Below are 22,500 nucleotides of genomic sequence, written 5' to 3' on the forward strand. Positions count from 1 at the left end.
TTGGCATTCTCCTGCCCCGAGTAGAGGACTGTCCACCCCTCATGGTGGCAGGAGCCAGAGCCAGTCCACCAGACCTCCAGAATACCACAAAGATCCAGGCGGGTACCGGTCCAGCTCCCGACAGAGGAGTGGCAGCCTCTCCTCCGCAGTGAGCGTGGCCATCTGTAGTGGCTTTTCGTTGTTTCTGGAGGAGCCCCGAGGGTAAGGATTCAGTCTCGTGGCTCCGCCAATTGGGGTTTGGCCAGGAGACGTCATAGACGCCTGTCCCTCCCGGCGTCTCCGGCACAAGCTTAATAAGTTTTTTACATCGTAGTTTAGTGGTAGTTAATTGAAGGTGGAGGGGTTACCAGCCCCTCGCACCCGTCCAGAGCCCCCGTTTGGCCGCTGTGGTGGCTACAAACGCCATGAAGGGAGAGGCCAATCAAAATTGGCCCTCCCCCCATGGCACTGCTGCCCACCACAGCGTTGCCGTCCGGCACCACGAGTTGGTAGGGGGTTGTTTTGCCGGACACCACCACCACCGCTTCCACCACCATAACCACCTCTACCACAACCACCACCGCCGCCACCACCATCATCACCTCCACCACCACCTCCACCACCAACACCTCCACCACTACCACCACCAGCTCCACCACCATCATCACCTCCACCACCACCTCCACCACCACCTCCACCAGCACCACCTCTACCACCACCTGTAAAGCACTTTGATCCCTTGTGCGATTGCTTTCTTGTAGAAAAATAAACCCCCCGAGTTTACCATGTTTACATTATAGCATTGCACGATTACTACAGCGTTAAAAACGCGCGGAATATTTCTCACAACCGCCAACCTCTCTCTCCCTCCCCACCACCACCCCCGTCCACACCAACACCACCACCACCACCGCCACCACCCCCACCACCCCCACCACCACCACCACCACCCCCACCCCTGGCCACACCACCACCCCCACCACCCCCACCACCACCACCACCCCCACCACCCCCACCACCCCCACCACCACCACCCCCACCACCCCCACCACCACCACCACCCCCACCACCACCACCACCCCCACCACCACCACCACCCCCACCACCACCACCACCACCACCACCCCCACCACCCCCCCCACCCACAGTGGCCGACATCCCCGGCATCGTGGTGGGTGCGCACGCGGGACGCGGCCTGGGCCTCTCCTTCCTGCGCCACGTGGAGCGTTGCCGCGCGCTGCTCTACGTCGTGGACCTGTGCGGCGCCGCCGCCCCCGCCCGCCGCCTCTCCGAGCTGCGGCGCGAGCTGCTCCTCCACGACCCCTGGCTGGCGCTGGCGCCGCACGCCGTCGTAGGCGCCAAGCTCGACCTGCCGGGGGCACGGGAGGCGCTGGCGCGGCTACGCGACGAGCTGGCGGCGGCGGCGGAGGAGGGCGGTGGCGTAGGAACGGAAGCCGCCGCCGTGGTCGTCCTCGGCGTGTCGGCGAAGACCGGCGAGAACGTGGGGAGCCTGGCGGCGCTGCTGAGGCGGGAGTTTGACGGCGCGGAGGAGAAGGAGGAGTAGCGGCAGGGGTGGGTGGGCACGCCGCGTGGACATGACGACACCCACCCCCCCACCCCCACCACCCCCGTGTAGCTGTAACAGGCTGTAGGGGCAAGTGCTGTTAGCGAGTAGCAGCTGTGAAGGTCGGCACTGTGGCACGCGAGGGGGGTGGGTGGTCAGCACCACGCCCCGGTCGCCTTTGTCTCCCCAGTGCCGATGTTTACTACACGCCGCACGCACACCTACGCACGCACACCTACGCACGCACACCTACGCACGCACACCTACGCACGCACACCTACGCATGCACACCTACGCACGCACACCTACACACACACACATACACACGCACCTATGCACGCGAGCACGCACCAAAACGCACGCGCTACACACATACACACGCACACCTACACACCTACACACGCACGCACACCGACATGCATATACACACGCACCTACGCACGCGCTACACACACACACGCGCGCATACCACGTGCGGCTATGTTGCTGACGCGATCGCCTTGCACCGTGTGATGGACCCCCCCCCCTACACGTGTAGTAGCTACAACACGTGTAGTAGCTACACGTGTAGTAGCTACACGTGTAGCAGCTACACACGTGTAGCAGCTACACGTGTAGCAGCTACACACGTGTAGTAGCTACAACACGTGTAGTAGCTACACGTGTAGTAGCTACACGTGTAGTAGCTACACACGTGTAGTAGCTACACATGTGTAGTAGCTACGGACCCCGCACTTTCGAGGGCCCAGCGCTAAATGCTTTTGAGCGGTTCAGTGATTCCGCACTTTCTGTATTACCATAGTACTATACCGCCTTCGACTTTTATGAACGACTGGATGTTTAAGGTTAGCGATTTGTCATTACCTGGTTGTATAGCAAATAAAAAAATACAATTACAGTAAAACCTGTACTGTACTATGCAATTAAACATTTTGTGCGTTTTAATATTTACGTGTTTTCATAATGTAGGTCCCCTTTATAACATCATGTGACAGGCCCCGCACCAACTTCATCCGGCACTGGGAACGGGGCCTTCCATTGAGACCGCTGACCCAGCGCAGGTCAAGTGAGTCAGTAGCCCTGTGCCATCCGGCCGAATGGAATGTCTCTCGTTGTTGTTTGGGCCGCGTTTCTCGGTGCCCAGTCTGCAGGTGCTTGTCCGTCGCTGTCTTGCGCTGGGTAAACCCAAGTCTCAGTGGTGGCTGTCAGTAGGGCTGAACGATTAGTCGGTTTCAAATCGAAATGACAATTTGAAACAATGCGATTCGAAAAACGCAAAGGCTGCGATTTTTTGCGATTTGAAAAGTCCCATTACTTATTGGAATTTTTTATATTTTTTTTATAATTTTAACTTTATTTCTTTAAATTAACAATTGTTATATGTTTGATTGTTCTATTTATACTCTTTGGTTTTTTCGGTAAAGTCACGTAGGTAAAATTTTTTTTAAATACAAACATTTTTATAAATACACGTTGGAAGCAATTCTTATCTTTTAAGTTCTCGTCTTTGCATTAGAATATATAGAGCAGTTCATATTTTGATGGCATCACGTGGCAATGCTCCATCACATGTTCTAAATCTATTACACAGTGAATATTGAACTGAAGCTTGACTTCTATTTTTTATCGCAAATCAATTCGCAATCGCAACATCTGTCAGTAAAATCACAATTCGATATTTCCCCCAAATCGTTCAGCCCGAGCTGTTAGCCCCCGACGTAGATGATGGGTGTGGGAGGGTGTGGGCAGGGCATGCTGTTCCCAGCTCACACAGGGTGTCTTGAGGAGGTGGCTGTTCACCAGGTGACTTGTGGTGCTGTCGGTTCGGACGTAGGTGGCCCGGCCTCGCTTGGCGTGTCCGCGGTAGCGGCCCGGCCTCTTCCATCACCAGTGTGGAGGTTTCCTGCAGTGGAGCGTTGGGCAGCGACGACTTAAGCATTGATAAATGTTTTTTTACCCTTCTATTTGGCAACAAAACTGACACCTTATTTACAAGGAGTCATGTTTGCATAGACCACAATACCTCCGCTTGGATGACATCAGAGGTCGCAACCGAGTACCCGTACGCTACCCGATACCCGGCTACCCGTACCCGGCTGGGTACAGGTACGGGTACCCGTTTGCGACCCTGGTGCGGCCGGGTACGGGTAAAGAATCAAAACCCGTTTGGGACCTCTGGATGACATTGATTCGGAGGATTCGGAGGGCTGCTGGTCCCACTGCGATGTGATCTTGGGGTGGTTCCCTTTCGGCTTTTGGCGACGTCGGCAAGGATTTTGGGGGCTCTTCCCCCGAAGCTTCTCATAGGCTTTAGTCTGCTTTAGTCCCATAAATATCTTAATTTTGGAGCTTTCGTGACTGCAGGAATTATTCTTTGGTTCTTTCGGTAAAGTCACGTATGAAGATAAAATAATAAATTAAATAATAGCGTTTTTGTTTTTGTGCCGATACGTGTCCTCTCTCTCTGTGTGTATCTTTATGATATCTGTCTGCTTATATGTCTGTCTATAGTTTTCTGGTTAGATTTTTGTTGCTATTTCTTTTATACCTGATGATGATTGCTTGCGTTGCAATCGAAACGTCGTAGTATGCTATTATTTAATTTATTATTTTATCTTTATACGTGACTTTACCGAAAGAACCAAAGAATAATGCCATAAATATGCTAAATTCCTCTTGATATGCAAATTCTTTTGTCAAGGCGCTCTTCCCCCCTCCATCCCAGCTTAAATAGTCGCTCCAAGCCTGGGGCTTTTCATTCAGACGCTGTCTCCTCGACAGACCTGTTCTCCACCTGAGGACGGATACTTGCGTTGTGGCCGAAACGTCGTGAGAATTATTGTATTATGTTTATTATTTTATTATTTCCATTCTACGTGACTTTACCGAAAGAACCAAGAAGATGAATCCCTGCAGTCACGAAAGCTTCTCTTAGGCTTTAGTCTGCTTGTTCGGGACTGAACTGGCAACTGTGAACGCTGATCCATCGCTCCCCGTCAGCAATGTCTGGCCCCAAATATTTCAACGCCACTCCCACCCCCCGCTCCCCTCCCCTCCCGGCCGCCGCTCTCCGCGGCTATAAAAAGCTTCTCGGCGGATGACCCCAGTGCCAGATGTCCTGAACCGAGACTCTCTCAAGGAGGTGATTCCGGGAGGCTCGAAATCCAGCTCACCCCACCGCACCCCCCCGGGGCAAGGGAGACGTCTCAAGGAGCCCACGACTACCAACAACAACCACCACCACCACGACCACCACCACCACCACCACGATGGTCCTCCCAGCCCTGAGCGCCGAGCCGACCTTCAAGAAGCTCTGCGAGTGGCACGCGGCAAACGCCTCCGCCCTGCACATGCGCACGCTCTTCCACGATGACCCGAAGCGCTTCGACAAGTTCAGGTGAGCAGCAGTAGCAGCAGCAGTAGCAGCAGCAGTAGCAGCAGCAGTAGCAGCAGCAGTAGCAGCAGCAGTAGCAGCAGCAGTAGCAGCAGCAGTAGCAGCAGCAGTAGCAGCAGCAGTAGTAGCAGTAGCAGCAGTAGCTGCAGCAGTAGCAGCAGCAGTAGCAGCAGCAGTAGTAGCAGCAGCAGTAGTAGCAGTAGCAGCAGCAGTAGCAGCAGTCGTAGCAGCAGTAGCAGCAGCAGTAGTAGCAGCAGCAGTAGCAGCAGTAGTAGCAGCAGCAGTAGCAGCAGTAGTAGCAGCAGTAGTAGTAGTAGCAGCAGTAGTAGCAGCAGCAGTAGCAGCAGTAGTAGCAGTAGCAGCAGTAGTAGCAACAGCAGTAGCAGCAGTAGTAGTAGCAGCAGTAGTAGCAGTAGCAGCAGCAGTAGCAGCAGTAGTAGCAGCAGCAGTCGTAGTAGCAGCAGTAGTAGCAGCAGTAGCAGCAGTAGTAGCAGCAGCAGCAGTAGCAGCAGTAGGAGCAGCAGCAGTAGTAGCAGCAGCAGTAGCAGCAGTAGTAGCAGCAGCAGTAGTAGCAGCAGCAGTAGTAGCAGCAGTAGCAGCAGCAGCAGTAGTAGCAGTTGCAGCAGCAGTAGCAGCAGCAGTAGTAGCAGCAGTAGGAGTAGTAGCAGCAGCAGTAGCAACAGCAGCAGCAGTAGTAGCAGCAGCAGTAGCAGCAGCAGTAGGAGTAGTAGCAGCAGCAGTAGCAACAGCAGTAGCAGCAGTAGCAGTAGTAGCAGCAGCAGCAGTCGTAGTAGCAGTAGCAGCAGTAGTAGCAGCAGCAGCAGCAGTCGTAGTAGCAGCAGCAGTAGCAGCAGCAACAGTAGCAGCAGTAGTAGCAGCAGCAGCAGCAGTAGTAGCAGCAGCAGTAGCAACAGCAGTAGCAGCAGTAGTAGCAGTAGCAGCAGCAGCAGAAGTAGCAGCAGTAGCAGCAGCAGTAGCAGCAGTAGCAGCAGAAGTAGCAGCAGAAGTAGCAGCAGCAGCAGTGCTGTGTTTGTGTGCATGCAATGTGTGTGTATGTGCAGTGTCTGTGTGCAGTGTGTGTGTGTGTATCGGTGCGCATGCAATGTCTGTGTGCGGTGTGTTGATGTGTGTGTGCGTGCAATGTGTGTGTGTGTAATGTATGTGTGTGTGTTGATTTGTGTGTGCATGCAGTATGTTGATGTGTAGTGTGTGTGTGTGCAAGCAATGTGTGTGTGTAATGTCTGTGTGTGTGTGCAGTGTCTGTGTGTGTAATGTGTGTGTGTGCAATGTCTGTGTGTGTGTGCAACATCTGCGTGTGTGCGTGTGCAACATCTGTGTGTGTGTGCTGTGTGTGTCTGCGTGTGTGTGCGTGTGTGCAACATCTGCGTGTGTACGTGTGCAACATCTGTGTGTGTGTGTGTGCTGTGTGTGTGTCTGCGTGTGTGTGTGTGCGTACAACATCTGCGTGTGTGCGTGTGCAACATCTGTGTGTGTGTGTGCTGTGTGTGTGTCTGCGTGTGTGCAATGTCTGTGTGCAACATCTGTGTGTGTGTGTGTGCTGTGTGTGCAACATCTGCGTGTGTGCGCGTGCAACATCTGTGAGCGACGATTATCTGAACCGGTCCTGGGTTTCCCCGAGGTCGTCTCAGCCTCAAAACGAGTAACCTGCCCCCACGTGTAAACAACATCGCCACTGGGGAGACAAAGGCGGCCGGGCGTGGTGCTGCCACCCACCCCTCGTGTGTCGTAGCGCCGTCCGTCGCAGGTGCCGCTCGGCACTTTGCGAACGGCGCTTGCCCCTCTCGCAGCCTGTAGCAGGCTGTAGCAGGCTGTAGCAAGCTGCTACAGGCTGTAGCAGGCTGTATCAGGCTGTAGCAGGCTGTTTCAGACTGTTGCAAGCTGTTGCAGGCTGTAGCAGGCACTAGCAGGCTGTAGCAGGCTGTATCAGGCTGAAACAGGCTGTAGCAGCCTGTTGAAAGCTGTTCCAGGCTGTAGCAACCTGTAGCAGGCTGTAGCAGCCTGTAGCAGCCTGTAGCAGGCTGTAGCAGCCTGTTGCAAGCTGTTGCAGGGTGTAGTAGCTTGTTGCAGGCTGTTAGCAGGCTGTCGCAGGCTGTCGCAGGCTGTAGCAGGCTGTTGCAGGCTGTAGCAGGCTTTTGCAGGCTGTAGCAGGCTGTATCAGGCTGTATCAGGCTGTTGCAAGCTGTTGCAGGCTGTAGCAGGCACTAGCAGCCTGTAGCAGACTGTAGCAGCCTGTAGCAGGCACTAGCAGGCTGTAGCAGGCTGTCACAGACTGTCGTAGGCTGTCGCAGACTGTCGTAGGCTGTAGCAGGCTGTTGCAAGCTGTAGCAGGCTGTAGCAGGCACTAGCAGGCTGTAGCAGGCTGTCACAGACTGTCGTAGGCTGTCGCAGACTGTCGTAGGCTGTATCAGGCTGTTTCAGACTGTTGCAAGCTGTTGCAGGCTGTAGCAGGCACTAGCAGCCTGTAGCAGACTGTAGCAGCCTGTAGCAGGCACTAGCAGGCTGTAGCAGCCTGTTGCAAGCTGTAGCAGGCTGTAGCAGGCTGTAGCAGGCTGTTGCAGGCTGTAGCAGGCTGTTGCAAGATGTCACAGGCTGTAGCAGGCTGTCGCAGGCTGTTGCAAGCTGTCGCAGGCTGTAGCAGCCTGTTGCAAGCTGCCCCAGACTGTCGCAGGCTGTCGCAGGCTGTAGCAGCCTGTTGCAAGCTGTTGCAGGCTGTAGCAGCCTGTTGCAAGCTGTTCCAGGCTGTGGCAGGCTGTAGCAGCCTGTTGCAAGCTGTTCCAGGCTGTCGCAGGCTGTCGCAGGCTGTAGCAGCCTGTTGCAAGTTGTAGCAGGCTGTTGCAGGCTGTAGCAGGCTGTGTTTTTTATCTGCCTGCGTGCTGTCTGCTGGAACCCGAGACCCGCTGGTGAGACTTGCTGACTTAGGGGTCCGGCTAATTTGGGTGCCCAACCTTTGGGCGAGTTATTTAATTATTAACGCGGCTATTTCTGACCGAGTGTAGGGTTGGTGACCCTGACAATTATAATATAATATCGTGTGTGTGTGTGTATATGTGTGTGTGTGTATATATAGGAGGGGCAGACACTTGAAACTGCGCTCAGTGCCTATGTAAGGGTGTCTGGGGTGTGCGTGTCTGTCTGGGTGTGTCTGTGTGGGTGTGTGTCTGTGTGTGTCTGTCTGGGTGTATCTGTGTGGGTGTGTGTCTGCGTGGGTGTGTCTGTGTGGGTGTGTCTGTCTGTGTGGGTGTGTCTGTGTGGGTGTGTGTCTGTGTGTGTCTGTCTGTGTGTGTCTGTGTGGGTGTGTGTGTCTGTGTGTGTGTGTCTGGGTGTATCTGTGTGGGTGTGTGTCTGTGTGGGTGTGTGTGTCTGTGTGTGTGTCTGGGTGTGTCTGTGTGTGTGTCTGTGTGGGTGTGTGTGTCTGTGTGTGTGTCTGGGTGTGTCTGTGTGTGTGTCTGTGTGGGTGTGTGTGTCTGTGTGTGTGTCTGGGTGTGTCTGTGTGTGTGTCTGTGTGGGTGTGTGTGTCTGTGTGTGTGTCTGGGTGTGTCTGTGTGTGTGTCTGTGTGGGTGTGTGTGTCTGTATGTGTCTCTATGGGTGTCGGTGTGTGGGGAGCGGTGGTATAGCGGTTAGCACGCTACGCTATGAACCCGAGTAAGATTCCCGCTCACGGCCAACATCAGTGATGAAAATCTGAAGCATGTTCTGGGCCTCCCCCAGGTCGACTCGGCCATAAATGAGTCCCTGGCGCGGTGTGTTGAAAGCGTCACCACTGGGGCGGCCGGGACCCGGCTCTGGCCACACCGCCTCTCACAGCGTGCGCCGTTCCGGCCTTCGTAGGGGCCGCTCGCGAACGGCTCTTGCCCCAACAGTCTGCTCAAGGCTACCCGGGCGACCTTTGTCTTTGTGTAGCACGGTGCTGAAGACCGAGGATGGGGAGCTCCTCTTTGACTACTCTAAGAACCTCATCAATGAAGAGGTGATGAAGATGCTCGTGGACATGGTGAGGACACCGCCAACACCTGCAGAGAGACACTGCACTGCCGTGCAGTCCATCAGCTGGTCCATCAGTCACTCCATCAACCAGTCCATCAACCAGTCCATCAGCTGGTCCATCAGTCAGTCCATCAGCTGGTCCATCAGTCACTCCATCATTCAGTCCATCAGTCAGTCCATCAGCCAGTCCATCATCCAGTCCATCAGTCAGTCCATCAGTCAGTCTATCATCCAGGCCATGAGCCCGTCCATCAGTCAGTCCATCAGTCAGTCCATCAGCCGGTTCATCAGTCAGTCCATCAGTCAGTCCATCAGTCAGTCCATTAGCTTGTCCATCAGCCAGTCCATCAGTCAGTCCATCAGTCAGTCCATTAGCTTGTCCATCAGCCAGTCAGCCTGCGGGCAGCTCAGCCAGTCTTTGGGTCAATTGGTCACCGCACCAACTCGGCCTCAAATGAGTACCTGGTGCGGTGTGTAAACATCGCCACTGGGGAGACAAAGGCGGCCGGGCGTGGTGCTGGCCACCCACCCCCTCGTGTGCCACAGTGCCGGTTGCCTTCATAGGTGGCGCGGGGTGTAGTGTTTATTGACAAGGATCGATTATAATTGCAACTCGCACTCCTCTACCATAGTACAGGGGCTTGTTTTTGTTAGTTGGGGGTTAGATCGCATAAATCAATGCCGTAATTATAATAAATAATATTCAAATATGCTCCAAATGTTCCCCACAATATATTGCTATAAAATAGATTTCTGTTTATATGATTGTGGTTATGGTTGTACTGTATTAATCCCTAATCTCTGCCATTACATACAATGAAACAAGAAAAGGTAAAAAAAACAGAGCAATGTATTACAATACACTATTAGACATTATTGTAAAAAAAAAATGTAAAGTCCATCCTATGTGTTAGTGCATTTTTAAATATTTTAGGCAGGAAATTCGTTTTTAAAATTCGATGTTTTTTTTCTGGGGGGGAGGGGGGGCCTAGACCCCCTGGAAGATTTGCCCCCCCCAATGTTGACTCCATGGCTATGGCCTTGGCATAAATACACATGCCGTTAAACCCGCCACCACCTGGCACGGCCTATTGCCAATGTTTGATTCACGTGAATGGAACTGTGGAAATTCGGCCCCGGGGGGGGGGGGGGGGGGGGGGGGTGTGAGGGGGGGCACGTGGTGCTGCCCCCACCCCCTGCCCTTCGTGTGCCGTGCCAGCCGCCCTTGGTAGACGCTGCCCCTCGCGAACGGCACTCGCCCCCCAGCTGCTCGCACTCGTTCACTCATTCATTCACCCATTCATTCACTCATTCACCCATCCATTCACTCATTCACCCATTAATTCACCCATCCATTCACTCATTCACGAACTCATTCACCCATTCAATCACCCATTCAATCACCCATTTATTCACTCATTCACCCATTCATTCACTCATTCACTCATTCACCCATTCATTCACTCATTCACCCATTCATTCAGCCATCCATTCACTCATTCACGAACTCATTCACCCATTCAATCACCCATTCAATCACCCATTTATTCACTCATTCACCCATTCATTCACTCATTCACCCATTCATTCACTCATTCACCCATTCATTCACCCATCCATTCACTCATTCACGAACTCATTCACCCATTCAATCACCCATTTATTCACTCATTCACCCATTCAATCACCCATTTATTCACTCATTCACCCATTCATTCACCCATTCATTCACCCATCAATTCACCCATCCATTCACTCATTCACCCATTCATTCACTCATTCACCCATTCATTCACTCATTCATTCACCTATTCATTCACTAATTCATTCGCCAATTCTTTCACCCATTTATTCACCCATTCATTCGCTCATTTTTTCACCCATTCATTCGCTCATTAATTCACCCATCCATTCACTCATTCATTCACTCATTCACCCATTCATTCACCAATTCATTCACTCATTCATTCACTCATTAATTCCTCAATTCTTTCACCCATTCATGCACTCATTCATTCACTCATTCATTCACCTATTAATTCACTCATTCATTCACCAATTCTTTCACCCATTCATTCGCTCATTAATTCACCCATTCATTCACTCACTCACTCATTCTCTCTCTTGTTACCCTCTCACCCCCTCTCCCCCGTGTCCCCCCCCCCCCCTCACCTCACCAGGCAAAGGCACGTGGGGTGGAGAAGGCCCGAGAACAAATGTTCTCTGGCGAGAAAATCAACTTCACCGAGGTGAGGGATGAGCGGCGTCCGGGCCAAACTGCCCGGGACGGTGTTGGCAACACTTGCCGCTGGTGATTGCGTAGCCGTGAAAACGAGCACCGCTTTGAGCGCCACGATGGCTAGGAGATGTTGACTACCTCGCCTGGTGTACAGGAGGTCGTGGGTTCGATCCCGACCCTGACGCCTGCTGCTGTATATTTGGAGTTTGCGTCTCTCTCATCATCATCACGGTGGCTAGATGTTGACTACCTCGCCTGGTGTACAGGAGGTCGTGGGTTCGATCCCGACCATGACGCCTGCTGTATATTTGGAGTTTGCGTGTCTCTCTCTCATCATCATCATGGTGGCTAGGAGATGTTAACTACCTCGCCTGGTGTACAGGAGGTCGTGGGTTCGATCCCGACCCTGACGCCTGCTGCTGTATATTTGGAGTTTGCGTGTCTCTCTCCCCGTGGTCACGTGGATTTTTCTCCGGATCCTCCTGGGTCTTTCCCTCCACATTAAAAATCAGTATTTGGCTGCGATACATTTCCACGCGACGAGCCACTTCGTTGAGCTATCATTTGTGGCCACGTCGCTTCTAGAAAAGAACGATGTTGCCAGGGATTTGGAGGCAGTCGCCCTCCAGCAACAGCGGAGGGCGGAGGAGCGACAGCTCACAACAACGAGCGAAGCGCCGGGCGGTTAAAACGCAGTGAGTTGGCACAGTAGGAGGTACACAGTTGGTGGTGCATCTACCGGTCATCTCAGTCGGCCAACCCATGGCACCTGCTGGGTTTGTTTCGAGATCTCCTCATGCACCGGTGAAGATTATCTGAGACCGGACCTGATCCATCCCTAGGTCGACTGGGCCATAAATAAGAATGATTAAAATGTAAAATTGCGGCTCAGTTTAAAGAGATGGGTTTTCCGCGCCTTGTGGGTGCCACGCTAACAGAAGCACGGATCGGCAAGAGAGCGCGACCTGTAGGTCCTGGGGTAGCTGAGCAGTTGGAGATCAGTTCTTAAGGACCGTGATAGAGGCTTGTTTGGGTGAGATTGCGTGAATGTATAAATGTTGTGTCGTTAAACCCGCCACCACCCGACAGCCAACTAGTGAGGGTTGTCACGTAGACAGAACGTGCCAATTCGTTACTAGTACAGCACTAGTGTGTAGTGTAGTGTATAGTAGTGTATAGTGTAGTGTATTGTGTAGTGTATTGTAGTGTATGGTGTAGTGTAGTGTATAGTAGTGTAGTGTATAGTAGTGTAGTGTATAGTGTAGTGTATTGTGTATAGTAGTATATAGTAGTGTAGTGTATAGTAGTGTAGTGTATTGTGTATAGTAGTGTATAGTGTAGTGTATAGTGTAGTGTATTGTAGTGTGTAGTGTATAGTGCAGTGTATAGTATAGTGTATAGTAGTGTAGTGTATAGTGTAATGTATAGTAGTGTATAGTAGTGTATTGTATAGTAGTGTAGTGTATAGTAGTATAGTGTATAGTAGTGTATAGTAGCGTAGTGTATAGTGTAGTGTATTGTGTATAGTAGTGTATAGTGCAGTGTATAAGTGTAGTGTATAGTAGTGTAGTGTATAGTAGTGTATAATGTAGTGTATAGTGTAGTGTAGAGTGTAGTATATCAGTACAGCACACCGGTTGTGTGTTGGAGAGCCAAGCCACAACATTCACGCCCAATCTGTCTGTCGCCTGATGAAGCTGGTTGCAATTATCGACGGCCTGCGACTTGCCCCAGCAGTCTTGAAGGCTACACATTGGACGGCACCTTTGTCTTTGGTGTGTGCGTGCACAGCACCGTGCAGTTCTGCACGTGGCGCTGAGGAACCGCTCGGGGAAGCCGCTGATGCTGGAGGGGAAAGACGTGATGCCCGGAGTGAAGGCCGTGCTCGAGAAGATGAAGGCCTTCTGTCACGTGGGTACACACACAGAAGGCAAAGATGCCCCGTGTAGCCTTGACGGACTGTTGGGGCAAGTGCTGTTTAGCAGCAGCGCCTATGAAGGCCGGCACGGCACACGTGTACACACACGCACGCGTACACACACACGTACACAGGTACACATGCGTACACACACACGTGTACACACACACGCGTACACACGTACACAGGTGCACACGTACACACACGCACACGTACACACACACACGTACACACACACGTACACAGGCACACACGTGTACACACACACACGTACACACACGCGCATGTACACACACGTACACAGGTACGCACACACGTTTACACACACATACGTACATACACATACGTACATACACACACGTACACAGGTACACACGTGTACACACGTGTACACACACGTACACACACACACGTGTACACACACACACGCGTACACACACACGCGTACACACACACGTGTACACACACACGCGTACACACACACATACGTACACACACACATGTAAACCAACAACAACAACCGCCATTCGCCACTAAGTGGCGGTGACGTCACCACGACGCTTGTGCCAGGCCATGTGCACCTTGAGGCCACGTGAAGTGTCGAACGCCCGCTGGCAGGAGGTTACGGGGCAGACCCAGCAGGTGCCACGGGTCGACTGACCGAGATGACCGCGATGACACAAGTACACACACACACACACGTAAACACACACACGTAAACACATGTATACACACACGTACACACACACGTACACACACACACACATGTACACCCACGTGAACACACACACACGTAGACACATGTACACACACAGACGTACACACGTGAACACACATGTACACACACACGTACACATATACACACACACACGTACACACGTACACACACGTACACACATGTACACACACACACAACCCCGCGGCGCTTTGGGATTCGCTTCCGTGGCCGTCTGGAACGCGCTCTTCCTTCCGATATCAGGAAGCCACAGGACCCGTACACTCTCAAATCGCCATCTACATCGACGAACTCATTGCTTCGCAACTGCTTTGTGTGTTTAGGTTGCTGTTGTTGTTGTTGGCTACGTACGGTGCGAAAGAATTTTGCTAACAGCACTTGCCCGCAGCAGTCGGTCGAGGCTACACGGGGGACCTTTGTCTTTGTGCAGCGCGTGCGCTCCGGCGAGTGGCTGGGCTACACGGGGAAGCCCATGACTCACGTGGTGAACATTGGCATCGGAGGGTCGGATCTGGTGAGTTTCGCCACTCCACACACTCATCAGCATCATCGGCAGCAGAATAACATTCATTATAATCATCATCATCATCATCAGCAGCAGCAGCAGCAGCATCATGACACTCATCATCATCATCATCACACTTATCAGCATCAAGATAATCACACTCATTTCCATCAGCATCATCATCGGCAGCAGCATAATCATCACACTCATTATAATCATCATCATCATCAGCAGCAGCAGCATCATGACACTCATCATCATCACACTTATCAGCATCATCATCACACTCATTATAATCATCATCATCATCAGCAGCAGCAGCATCAACATCAGCATCATCATCACACTCATTATAATCATCATCATCAGCAGCATAATCATCACACTCATCATCATCACACTTATCAGCATCATCATCACACTCATTATAATCATCATCATCATCATCAGCAGCAGCAGCAGCATCAACATCAGCATCATCATCACACTCATTATAATCATCATCATCAGCAGCAGCATCATGACACTCATCATCATCATCATCACACTTATCAGCATCATCATCATCACACTCATTATAATCATCAGCAGCAGCAACAGCATTACATTCATCATCATCAGCATCATCATCATCACACTTATCAGCATCAAGATCATCACACTCATTATAATCATCATCATCAGCATCATCATCACACTCATTATAATCATCATCATCATCAGCAGCAGCAGCATCATGACACTCATCATCATCATCAGCATCATCATCACACTTATCAGCATCAAGATCATCAAGCAATCATCATCAGGTGTGAAATCCACAGCAAGGAAATTTGAGAGAAAAAACTTAACCCGTAAAAACAAAGTTTTTCACTATAAATCCTTTATATGCGTGGCGGCTAGAGTCCTCTCGTCCTCTGGCTTGAGATGGCTGCCACCTATGGGTCAGATCATTGCCTGCCACCATTAAGCAATTGGTTATTAAATATAATTTTTTTTCCTAAAAAGTGTAAAGTTATGGAACAAAAATTTCACGAAAATAAATTGTCACGCACAACGAGTCTGTGTGCAAAATGTCAGCTCGATTGGATCACGGGAAGTGGTTTAAAAAACGACCGAAAGATTTGCACGGTCGTAAGCACGCAAGCAAGCACGCGAACTTAATATAAAGGATTTAAAAAACGCCACTTTAAAAAAAAAATTTTGTTGTGGATTTCACACCTGATGATGATTGCTTGTGTTGCAGTGGAAACGTCGTGAGAATTTTATTTTTTCTTCTTGGTTCTTTCGGTAAAGTCACGTAGAAGGGAAGTAATAAAATAATATTATGTTTTATTTTTATTATTTTATTACTTCCCTTCTACGTGACTTTACCGAAAGAACCAAGAAGATGAATCCCTTGAGTCACGAAAGCTTTAAATCGAGAATTGTATTGTTTAATATTTGTATTATTTTATTATTTCCCTTCTACGTGACTTTACCGAAAGAACCAAGAATATGAATCCCTGCAGTCACGAAAGCTTTAAATCGAAACCCACACATCATCATCATCATCATCCGGCCACACCACTCCGCTTCGTAAGCACTTGCCCCGGCAGCACTTGCCCCAGCGGCCCGCGTGGGCTACACGGGCACGGAGGGGGTGGCGCCTTTACCTTTACCTCTGCGGCCACGTGCGCAGGGCCCCCTGATGGTGACGGAGGCCCTGAAGCCGTACTCCGTGGGGGGTCCCAGCGTCTCGTTCATCTCCAACATCGACGGCACGCACCTAGCCAAGACGCTGGCCAGCCTGCAGCCCGACACCACCCTCTTCATCATCGCCTCCAAGGTACACGGCAGTCCATCGTGAGCCACTCGCACCGCCCTCTTCATCACCACCCTCTTCATCACCGCCCTCTTCATCACCGCCCTCTTCATCACCGCCCTCTTCATCATCACCCTCTTCATCATCACCCTCTTCATCATCGCCCTCTTCATCATCACCCTCTTCATCACCGCCCTCTTCATCATCACCCTCTTCATCACCACCCTCTTCATCACCACCCTCTTCATCACCGCCCTCTTCATCACCACCCTCTTCATCACCACCCTCTTCATCACCACCCTCTTCATCACCGCCCTCTTCATCACCGCCCTCTTCATCACCACCCTCTTCATCATCACCCTCTTCATCATCACCCTCTTCATCACCGCCCTCTTCATCATCACCCTCTTCATCACCACCCTCTTCATCACCGCCCTCTTCATCACCGCCCTCTTCATCACCACCCTCTTCATCACCGCCCTCTTCATCACCACCCTCTTCATCACCACCCTCTTCATCACCGCCCTCTTCATCACCGCCCTCTTCATCACCACCCTCTTCATCATCACCCTCTTCATCATCACCCTCTTCATCACCGCCCTCTTCATCACCGCCCTCTTCATCACCACCCTCTTCATCACCACCCTCTTCATCATCACCCTCTTCATCACCACCCTCTTCATCATCGCCTCCAAGGTACACGGCAGTCCATCGTGAGCCACTCGCACCGCCCTCTTCATCACCGCCCTCTTCATCATCACCCTCTTCATCACCACCCTCTTCATCACCGCCCTCTTCATCACCACCCTCTTCATCATCACCCTCTTCATCATCACCCTCTTCATCACCACCCTCTTCATCACCACCCTCTTCATCACCACCCTCTTCATCATCGCCTCCACGGTACACGGCAGTCCATCGTGAGCCACTCGCACCGCCCTCTTCATCACCGCCCTCTTCATCATCACCCTCTTCATCACCGCCCTCTTCATCACCGCCCTCTTCATCACCACCCTCTTCATCATCGCCTCCAAGGTACACGGCAGTCCATCGTGAGCCACTTGCACTGCCCTCTTCATCATCACCCTCTTCATCATCACCCTCTTCATCATCACCCTCTTCATCATCACCCTCTTCATCACCACCCTCTTCATCACCACCCTCATCATCACCACCCTCTTCATCACCGCCCTCTTCATCACCACCCTCTTCATCACCGCCCTCTTCATCACCACCCTCTTCATCATCACCCTCTTCATCATCACCCTCTTCATCACCACCCTCTTCATCATCACCCTCTTCATCACCGCCCTCTTCATCATCGCCTCCAAGGTACACGGCAGTCCATCGTGAGCCACTTGCACCGCCCTCTTCATCACCACCCTCTTCATCACCACCCTCTTCATCACCGCCCTCTTCATCACCGCCCTCTTCATCACCACCCTCTTCATCACCACCCTCATCATCACCACCCTCTTCATCACCGCCCTCTTCATCACCACCCTCTTCATCATCGCCTCCAAGGTACACGGCAGTCCATCGTGAGCCACTCGCACCGCCCTCTTCATCACCACCCTCTTCATCATCGCCCTCTTCATCACCACCCTCTTCATCATCACCCTCTTCATCATCGCCCTCTTCATCATCACCCTCTTCATCACCGCCCTCTTCATCATCACCCTCTTCATCATCGCCCTCTTCATCATCACCCTCTTCATCATCACCCTCTTCATCACCGCCCTCTTCATCACCACCCTCTTCATCATCGCCTCCACGGTACACGGCAGTCCATCGTGAGCCACTCGCACCGCCCTCTTCATCATCACCCTCTTCATCACCGCCCTCTTCATCACCACCCTCTTCATCATCGCCTCCACGGTACACGGCAGTCCATCGTGAGCCACTCGCACCACCCTCTTCATCACCGCCCTCTTCATTACCACCCTCTTCATCACCGCCCTCTTCATCACCGCCCTCTTCATCATCGCCTCCAAGGTACACGGCAGTCCATCATGAGCCACTCACACCGCCCTCTTCATCATCACCCTCTTCATCACCACCTTCTTCATCGCCACCCTCTTCATCGCCACCCTCTTCATCAAGGCTTCTAAACTACCCGGCGTCCCGGCCATTGTGAATGTTCGAGACGTGGGGGGTGGGTTGGTGTAGTGTTGTCTGTAGTGGCGGTGACGTTTATGATGACGTTGACAATGATGTCGACGACGATGATGTTGACGATGATGTTGATGTTGACGATGTTGATGTTGACGATGATGTTGCGATTATGTTGCGATGATGTTGATGTTGACGATGATGTTGACGATGATGTGAAGATGTTGATGATATTAATATTTACGATGTTGACGATGATGTTGCGATTATGTTGCGATGATGTTGATGTTTACGATTATGATGTTGACGATGATGTTGCGATGATGTTGATGATATTGATATTTACGATGTTGATGTTAACGATGTTGACGATGTTGGTGATGTTGACGATTATGATGTTGACGATGATGTTGCGATGATGTTGATGATATTGATATTTACGATGTTGATGTTAACGATGTTGATGTTGACGATGTTGGTGATGTTGACGATGACGATGGTGTTGACGATGTTGCGACGATGTTGATGTTGACGACGTTGATGTTGATGTGGACGTGTGCAGACGTTCACCACTCAGGAGACCATCACCAACGCTGAGTCGGCAAAAGCCTGGTTCCTGGAGAAAGCAAAAGATGTGAGAATACTGCACCCATGTGTCTGAGTGTCTGTCCGTGTGATCGTCCGTGTGTCTGTACGTGTGTGTCCGTGTGTCTGTCCGTGTGTCTGTCCGTGTGTGTCCGTCCATGTGTATGTGTGTCTGTGTGTGCCTGTGTGTGTCTGCCCGTGTGTCCATCTGTGTGTATCTATGTGTGTCCGTGTGTGGCTGTGTGTCTGTCCACGTGTCTGTCCGTGTGTTCGTCCGTGTGTCTGTGCATCTATGTGCCTGTCCGTGTGTGTCCATGCGTTGGCTGGGTCACGTAGCCCACATGCCCAGCCACTGCGTGCCCAGCCACCGCATGCCAAAGCAGCTTCGGTTTGGCCACATAGACCCAACTAAACGGGCGAGGCACGGGCTAGAGAAGAGATGGAGTGATGTGGTACAGGAGGACGTGGAGCTGAGTGGACTTGCTGATGACTGGTACCAGCGGTGTCAAGATCGGCCTCTGTGGAGGAGGCTCGTGAAGAACGCTGCTGCTACTGGGCAGTTGGAGGCAGTCGCCCTCCAACAACAACGGAGGGCTGATGAGCGATGCTCACAACAATGTGTGGAGCGCCGGGCGGATAAATCACTCGGTCAACTTACATTACCTGGGTCTGTCCCGTGACCTCCTGCCAGTGATGTCTCCGACACTGTCCGCTTCCGTGGATTGATCTGTGTGGACCGGAGTGTCACTTGAAGTAGAAAGGGATCTCACAAGTAGCTCGGTAATATCCGCTTCCGTGGGAAGTTTTTGACACGCACATCACCCGTAACCACGCATCTCCCGTTACCATGCCGCCCGTAACCACGCGTCTCCCGTAACCGCGTCTCCCGTAACCGCGTCTCCCGTAACCACGCCACCCGTAACCACGCCACCCGTAACCACGCCACCCGTAACTACGCCGCCCGTAACCACGCATCTCCCGTAACCACGCATCTCCCGTAACCACGCGTCTCCCGTAACCACGCGTCTCCCGTAACCACGCGTCTCCCGTAACCACGCGTCTCCCATAACCACGCATCTCCCGTAACCACGCATCTCCCGTAACCACGCGTCTCCCATAACCACGCATCTCCCGTAACCACGCGTCTCCCGTAACCACGCGTCTCCCGTAACCACGCGTCTCCCGTAACCACGCGTCTCCCGTAACCACGCATCTCCCGTAACCACGCATCTCCCGTAACCACGCGTCTCCCGTAACCACGCATCTCCCGTAACCACGCATCTCCCGTAACCACGCGTCTCCCGTAACCACGCGTCTCCCGTAACCACGCATCTCCCGTAACCACGCATCTCCCGTAACCACGCGTCTCCCGTAACCACGCCGACCGTAACCACGCGTCTCCCGTAACCACGCCGACCGTAACTATGCCGACCGTCTCTTCTGTTTACTTTCCAGGCTTCCGCTGTCGCCAAGCATTTCGTGGCACTCTCCACGAACGGGGTGAGTGCCAGCCCCACCCCCACTACCCCCACCCCCCCACCCCCTCCCCTGACCCCACCCCGCCCCCACCCCTGACCCCACCCCCACCACTACCCCACCCCTGACCCCCCACCCCACCCTCCCACCCTCGCCCCCACCCCGCCAATACCCCCACCCCTGACCCCACCCCCACCCTCCCACCTCACCCCCACCCCCGCCCACCCCTGACCCAACCCCCGCCCCCACCCTCCCACGTCTGACACTTGAACTCAGGTGACACGAGGTCACCTTGACACTTGAATTCAGGTGAGACGAGGTCACCTTGACACTTGAACTCAGGTGAGACGAGGTCACCTTGACACTTGAACTCAGGTGAGACGAGGTCACCTTGACACTTGAACTCAGGTCACCTTGACACTTGAACTCAGGTCACGTGAGGTCACCTTGACACTTGAACTCAGGTCACACGAGATCACTGACACTTGAACTCAGGTCACGTGAGGTCACCTTGACACTTGAACTCGGGTGACACGAGGTCACCTGGACACTCGAACTCAGGTCACCTGAGGTCACCTTGACACTTGAACTCAGGTCACCTGAGGTCACCTTGACACTTGAACTCAGGTCACGCGAGGTCACCTTGAGACTCGAACTCAGGTGACACGAGGTCACCTTGACACTCGAACGAGGTGACCTTGACATCACGAGGTCACCTTGAGACGATGACCTTGAGGGACCCCATGACACCACGGCTTGCCCTTCTTTTCGTGTGCGCTCGTTGTCACACAGCCCAAGGTGCAGGCGTTCGGGATCGACACGGCCAACATGTTTGAGTTCTGGGACGTGAGTACGCACACACGCGCAGCGCCTTGGGTTCACGGTTCGCCTCGCTGGCTAGGAGATGTTGACTACCACGCCTGCTACGCAGGAGGTCGTGGGTTCAGTGTGTCTCTGTGTGTGTCTCTGTGTGTGTCTCTGTGTGTGTCTCTGTGTGTGTCTCTGTGTGAGTCTCTGGGTGTGTCTCTGGGTGACTCTCTAGGTCTCTGTGTGTGTCTGTGAGTCTCTGGGTGAGTCTCTGTGTGTGTCTCTGTGTGTGTCTCTGTGTGTCTCTCTGGGTCTCTGTGTGTGTCTGTGAGTCTCTGGGTGAGTCTGTGGGTCTCTGTCTGTGTCATTGAGTCTTTGTGTGGGTCTCTGTGTGAGTCTCTGTGTGAGTCTCTGTGTCTCTGTGTGTGTCAGTGAGTCTCTATGTGTGTCTCTGTGTGGGTCTCTGGGTGAGTCTCTGTGTCTCTGTGTATGTCAGTGAGTCTCTGTGTGGGTCTCTGGGTGAGTCTCTGGATAATAACTGTGGCGAATATCTGAACCGGTCCTGGGCCTCCCCTAGGTTGACTCGGCCTTAAATGAGTGCCTGGTGCGGTGGTGTGCATCATACATCATCACTGGGAGAGACAAAGGCGGCCGGGCGTGGTCTTAGCCACACCACACCCACATAGGCGCTGCTCGCTAACAGCACTTGCCACAACAGCGTGTGTGGGCTACATGGGGGACCTTTGTCTTTGTGCAGTGGGTGGGCGGGCGATACTCTCTGTGGTCAGCCATCGGTCTCTCCATCGCCCTGCACATCGGTGAGCCTCACCACGAACCACTCACCAACTCACCTAACCCTCACCACTCACCACTCATAAACTCACCTAACCCTCACCACTCACCACTCACCAGACCCTCACCACTCACCACTCATAAACTCACCACTCACCACTCATAAACTCACCACTCACCACTCACCTAACCCTCACCACTCACCACTCACCTAATTCTCACCACTCACCACTCATAAACTCACCACTCACCACTCACCTAACCCTCACCACTCACCACTCATAAACTCACCAGACCCTCACCACTCACCACCTGACCCCCCCCCCCACTCACCACCTGACCTCCCACCGTGACCCCCCCCACTCACCACCTGCCCCCCCCGTGACCCCACCCCACTCCCCACGTGACCCCCCCCCCCACGTGACAGGCTTCGACAACTTTGAGAAGCTGCTGGATGGCGCCCACTGGCTGGTGAGTGCCGCCACCCACGTCGCCACTACAACTCAACAACAACACAACAACACATCACAACACAACAACACATCACAACACAACAACAACACAACAACAACAACAACAACAA

General features: G+C 52.6%; 2 protein-coding genes across 6 annotated transcripts in view; both read left to right on the forward strand.

Annotated features, from left to right (window-relative positions):
* LOC133357953 (mitochondrial ribosome-associated GTPase 2-like) overlaps nt 1–1,849 on the forward strand; it is a 16,409-nt gene extending 14,560 nt beyond the window's left edge. For all 5 annotated transcript variants that reach the window (XM_061576163.1, XM_061576162.1, XM_061576161.1 and 2 more), the window contains one exon: nt 1,128–1,849. In XM_061576163.1, the coding sequence (XP_061432147.1) occupies nt 1,128–1,543 (416 nt within the window). In that variant the 3' untranslated portion in view covers nt 1,544–1,849. The remainder of the gene's footprint in view (nt 1–1,127) is intronic.
* A 2,801-nt stretch (nt 1,850–4,650) lies between these two features.
* Nucleotides 4,651–22,500, forward strand: part of LOC133357919 (glucose-6-phosphate isomerase-like) — a 27,516-nt gene continuing 9,666 nt past the window's right edge. Inside the window, exons 1-11 of the mRNA XM_061576101.1 lie at nt 4,651–4,940; nt 8,860–8,950; nt 11,124–11,192; nt 12,974–13,093; nt 14,267–14,350; nt 16,023–16,169; nt 18,820–18,891; nt 20,298–20,342; nt 21,111–21,164; nt 21,883–21,943; nt 22,345–22,388. Coding sequence (XP_061432085.1) covers nt 4,813–4,940; nt 8,860–8,950; nt 11,124–11,192; nt 12,974–13,093; nt 14,267–14,350; nt 16,023–16,169; nt 18,820–18,891; nt 20,298–20,342; nt 21,111–21,164; nt 21,883–21,943; nt 22,345–22,388 — 915 coding nt within the window. The 5' untranslated portion in view covers nt 4,651–4,812. The remainder of the gene's footprint in view (nt 4,941–8,859; nt 8,951–11,123; nt 11,193–12,973; nt 13,094–14,266; nt 14,351–16,022; nt 16,170–18,819; nt 18,892–20,297; nt 20,343–21,110; nt 21,165–21,882; nt 21,944–22,344; nt 22,389–22,500) is intronic.

The sequence above is a fragment of the Lethenteron reissneri genome, chromosome 60 (assembly GCF_015708825.2).
Source record: "Lethenteron reissneri isolate LAM-NWPU_2019-01 chromosome 60, ASM1570882v1, whole genome shotgun sequence".
Classification (NCBI taxonomy): Eukaryota; Metazoa; Chordata; class Hyperoartia; order Petromyzontiformes; family Petromyzontidae; genus Lethenteron; species Lethenteron reissneri.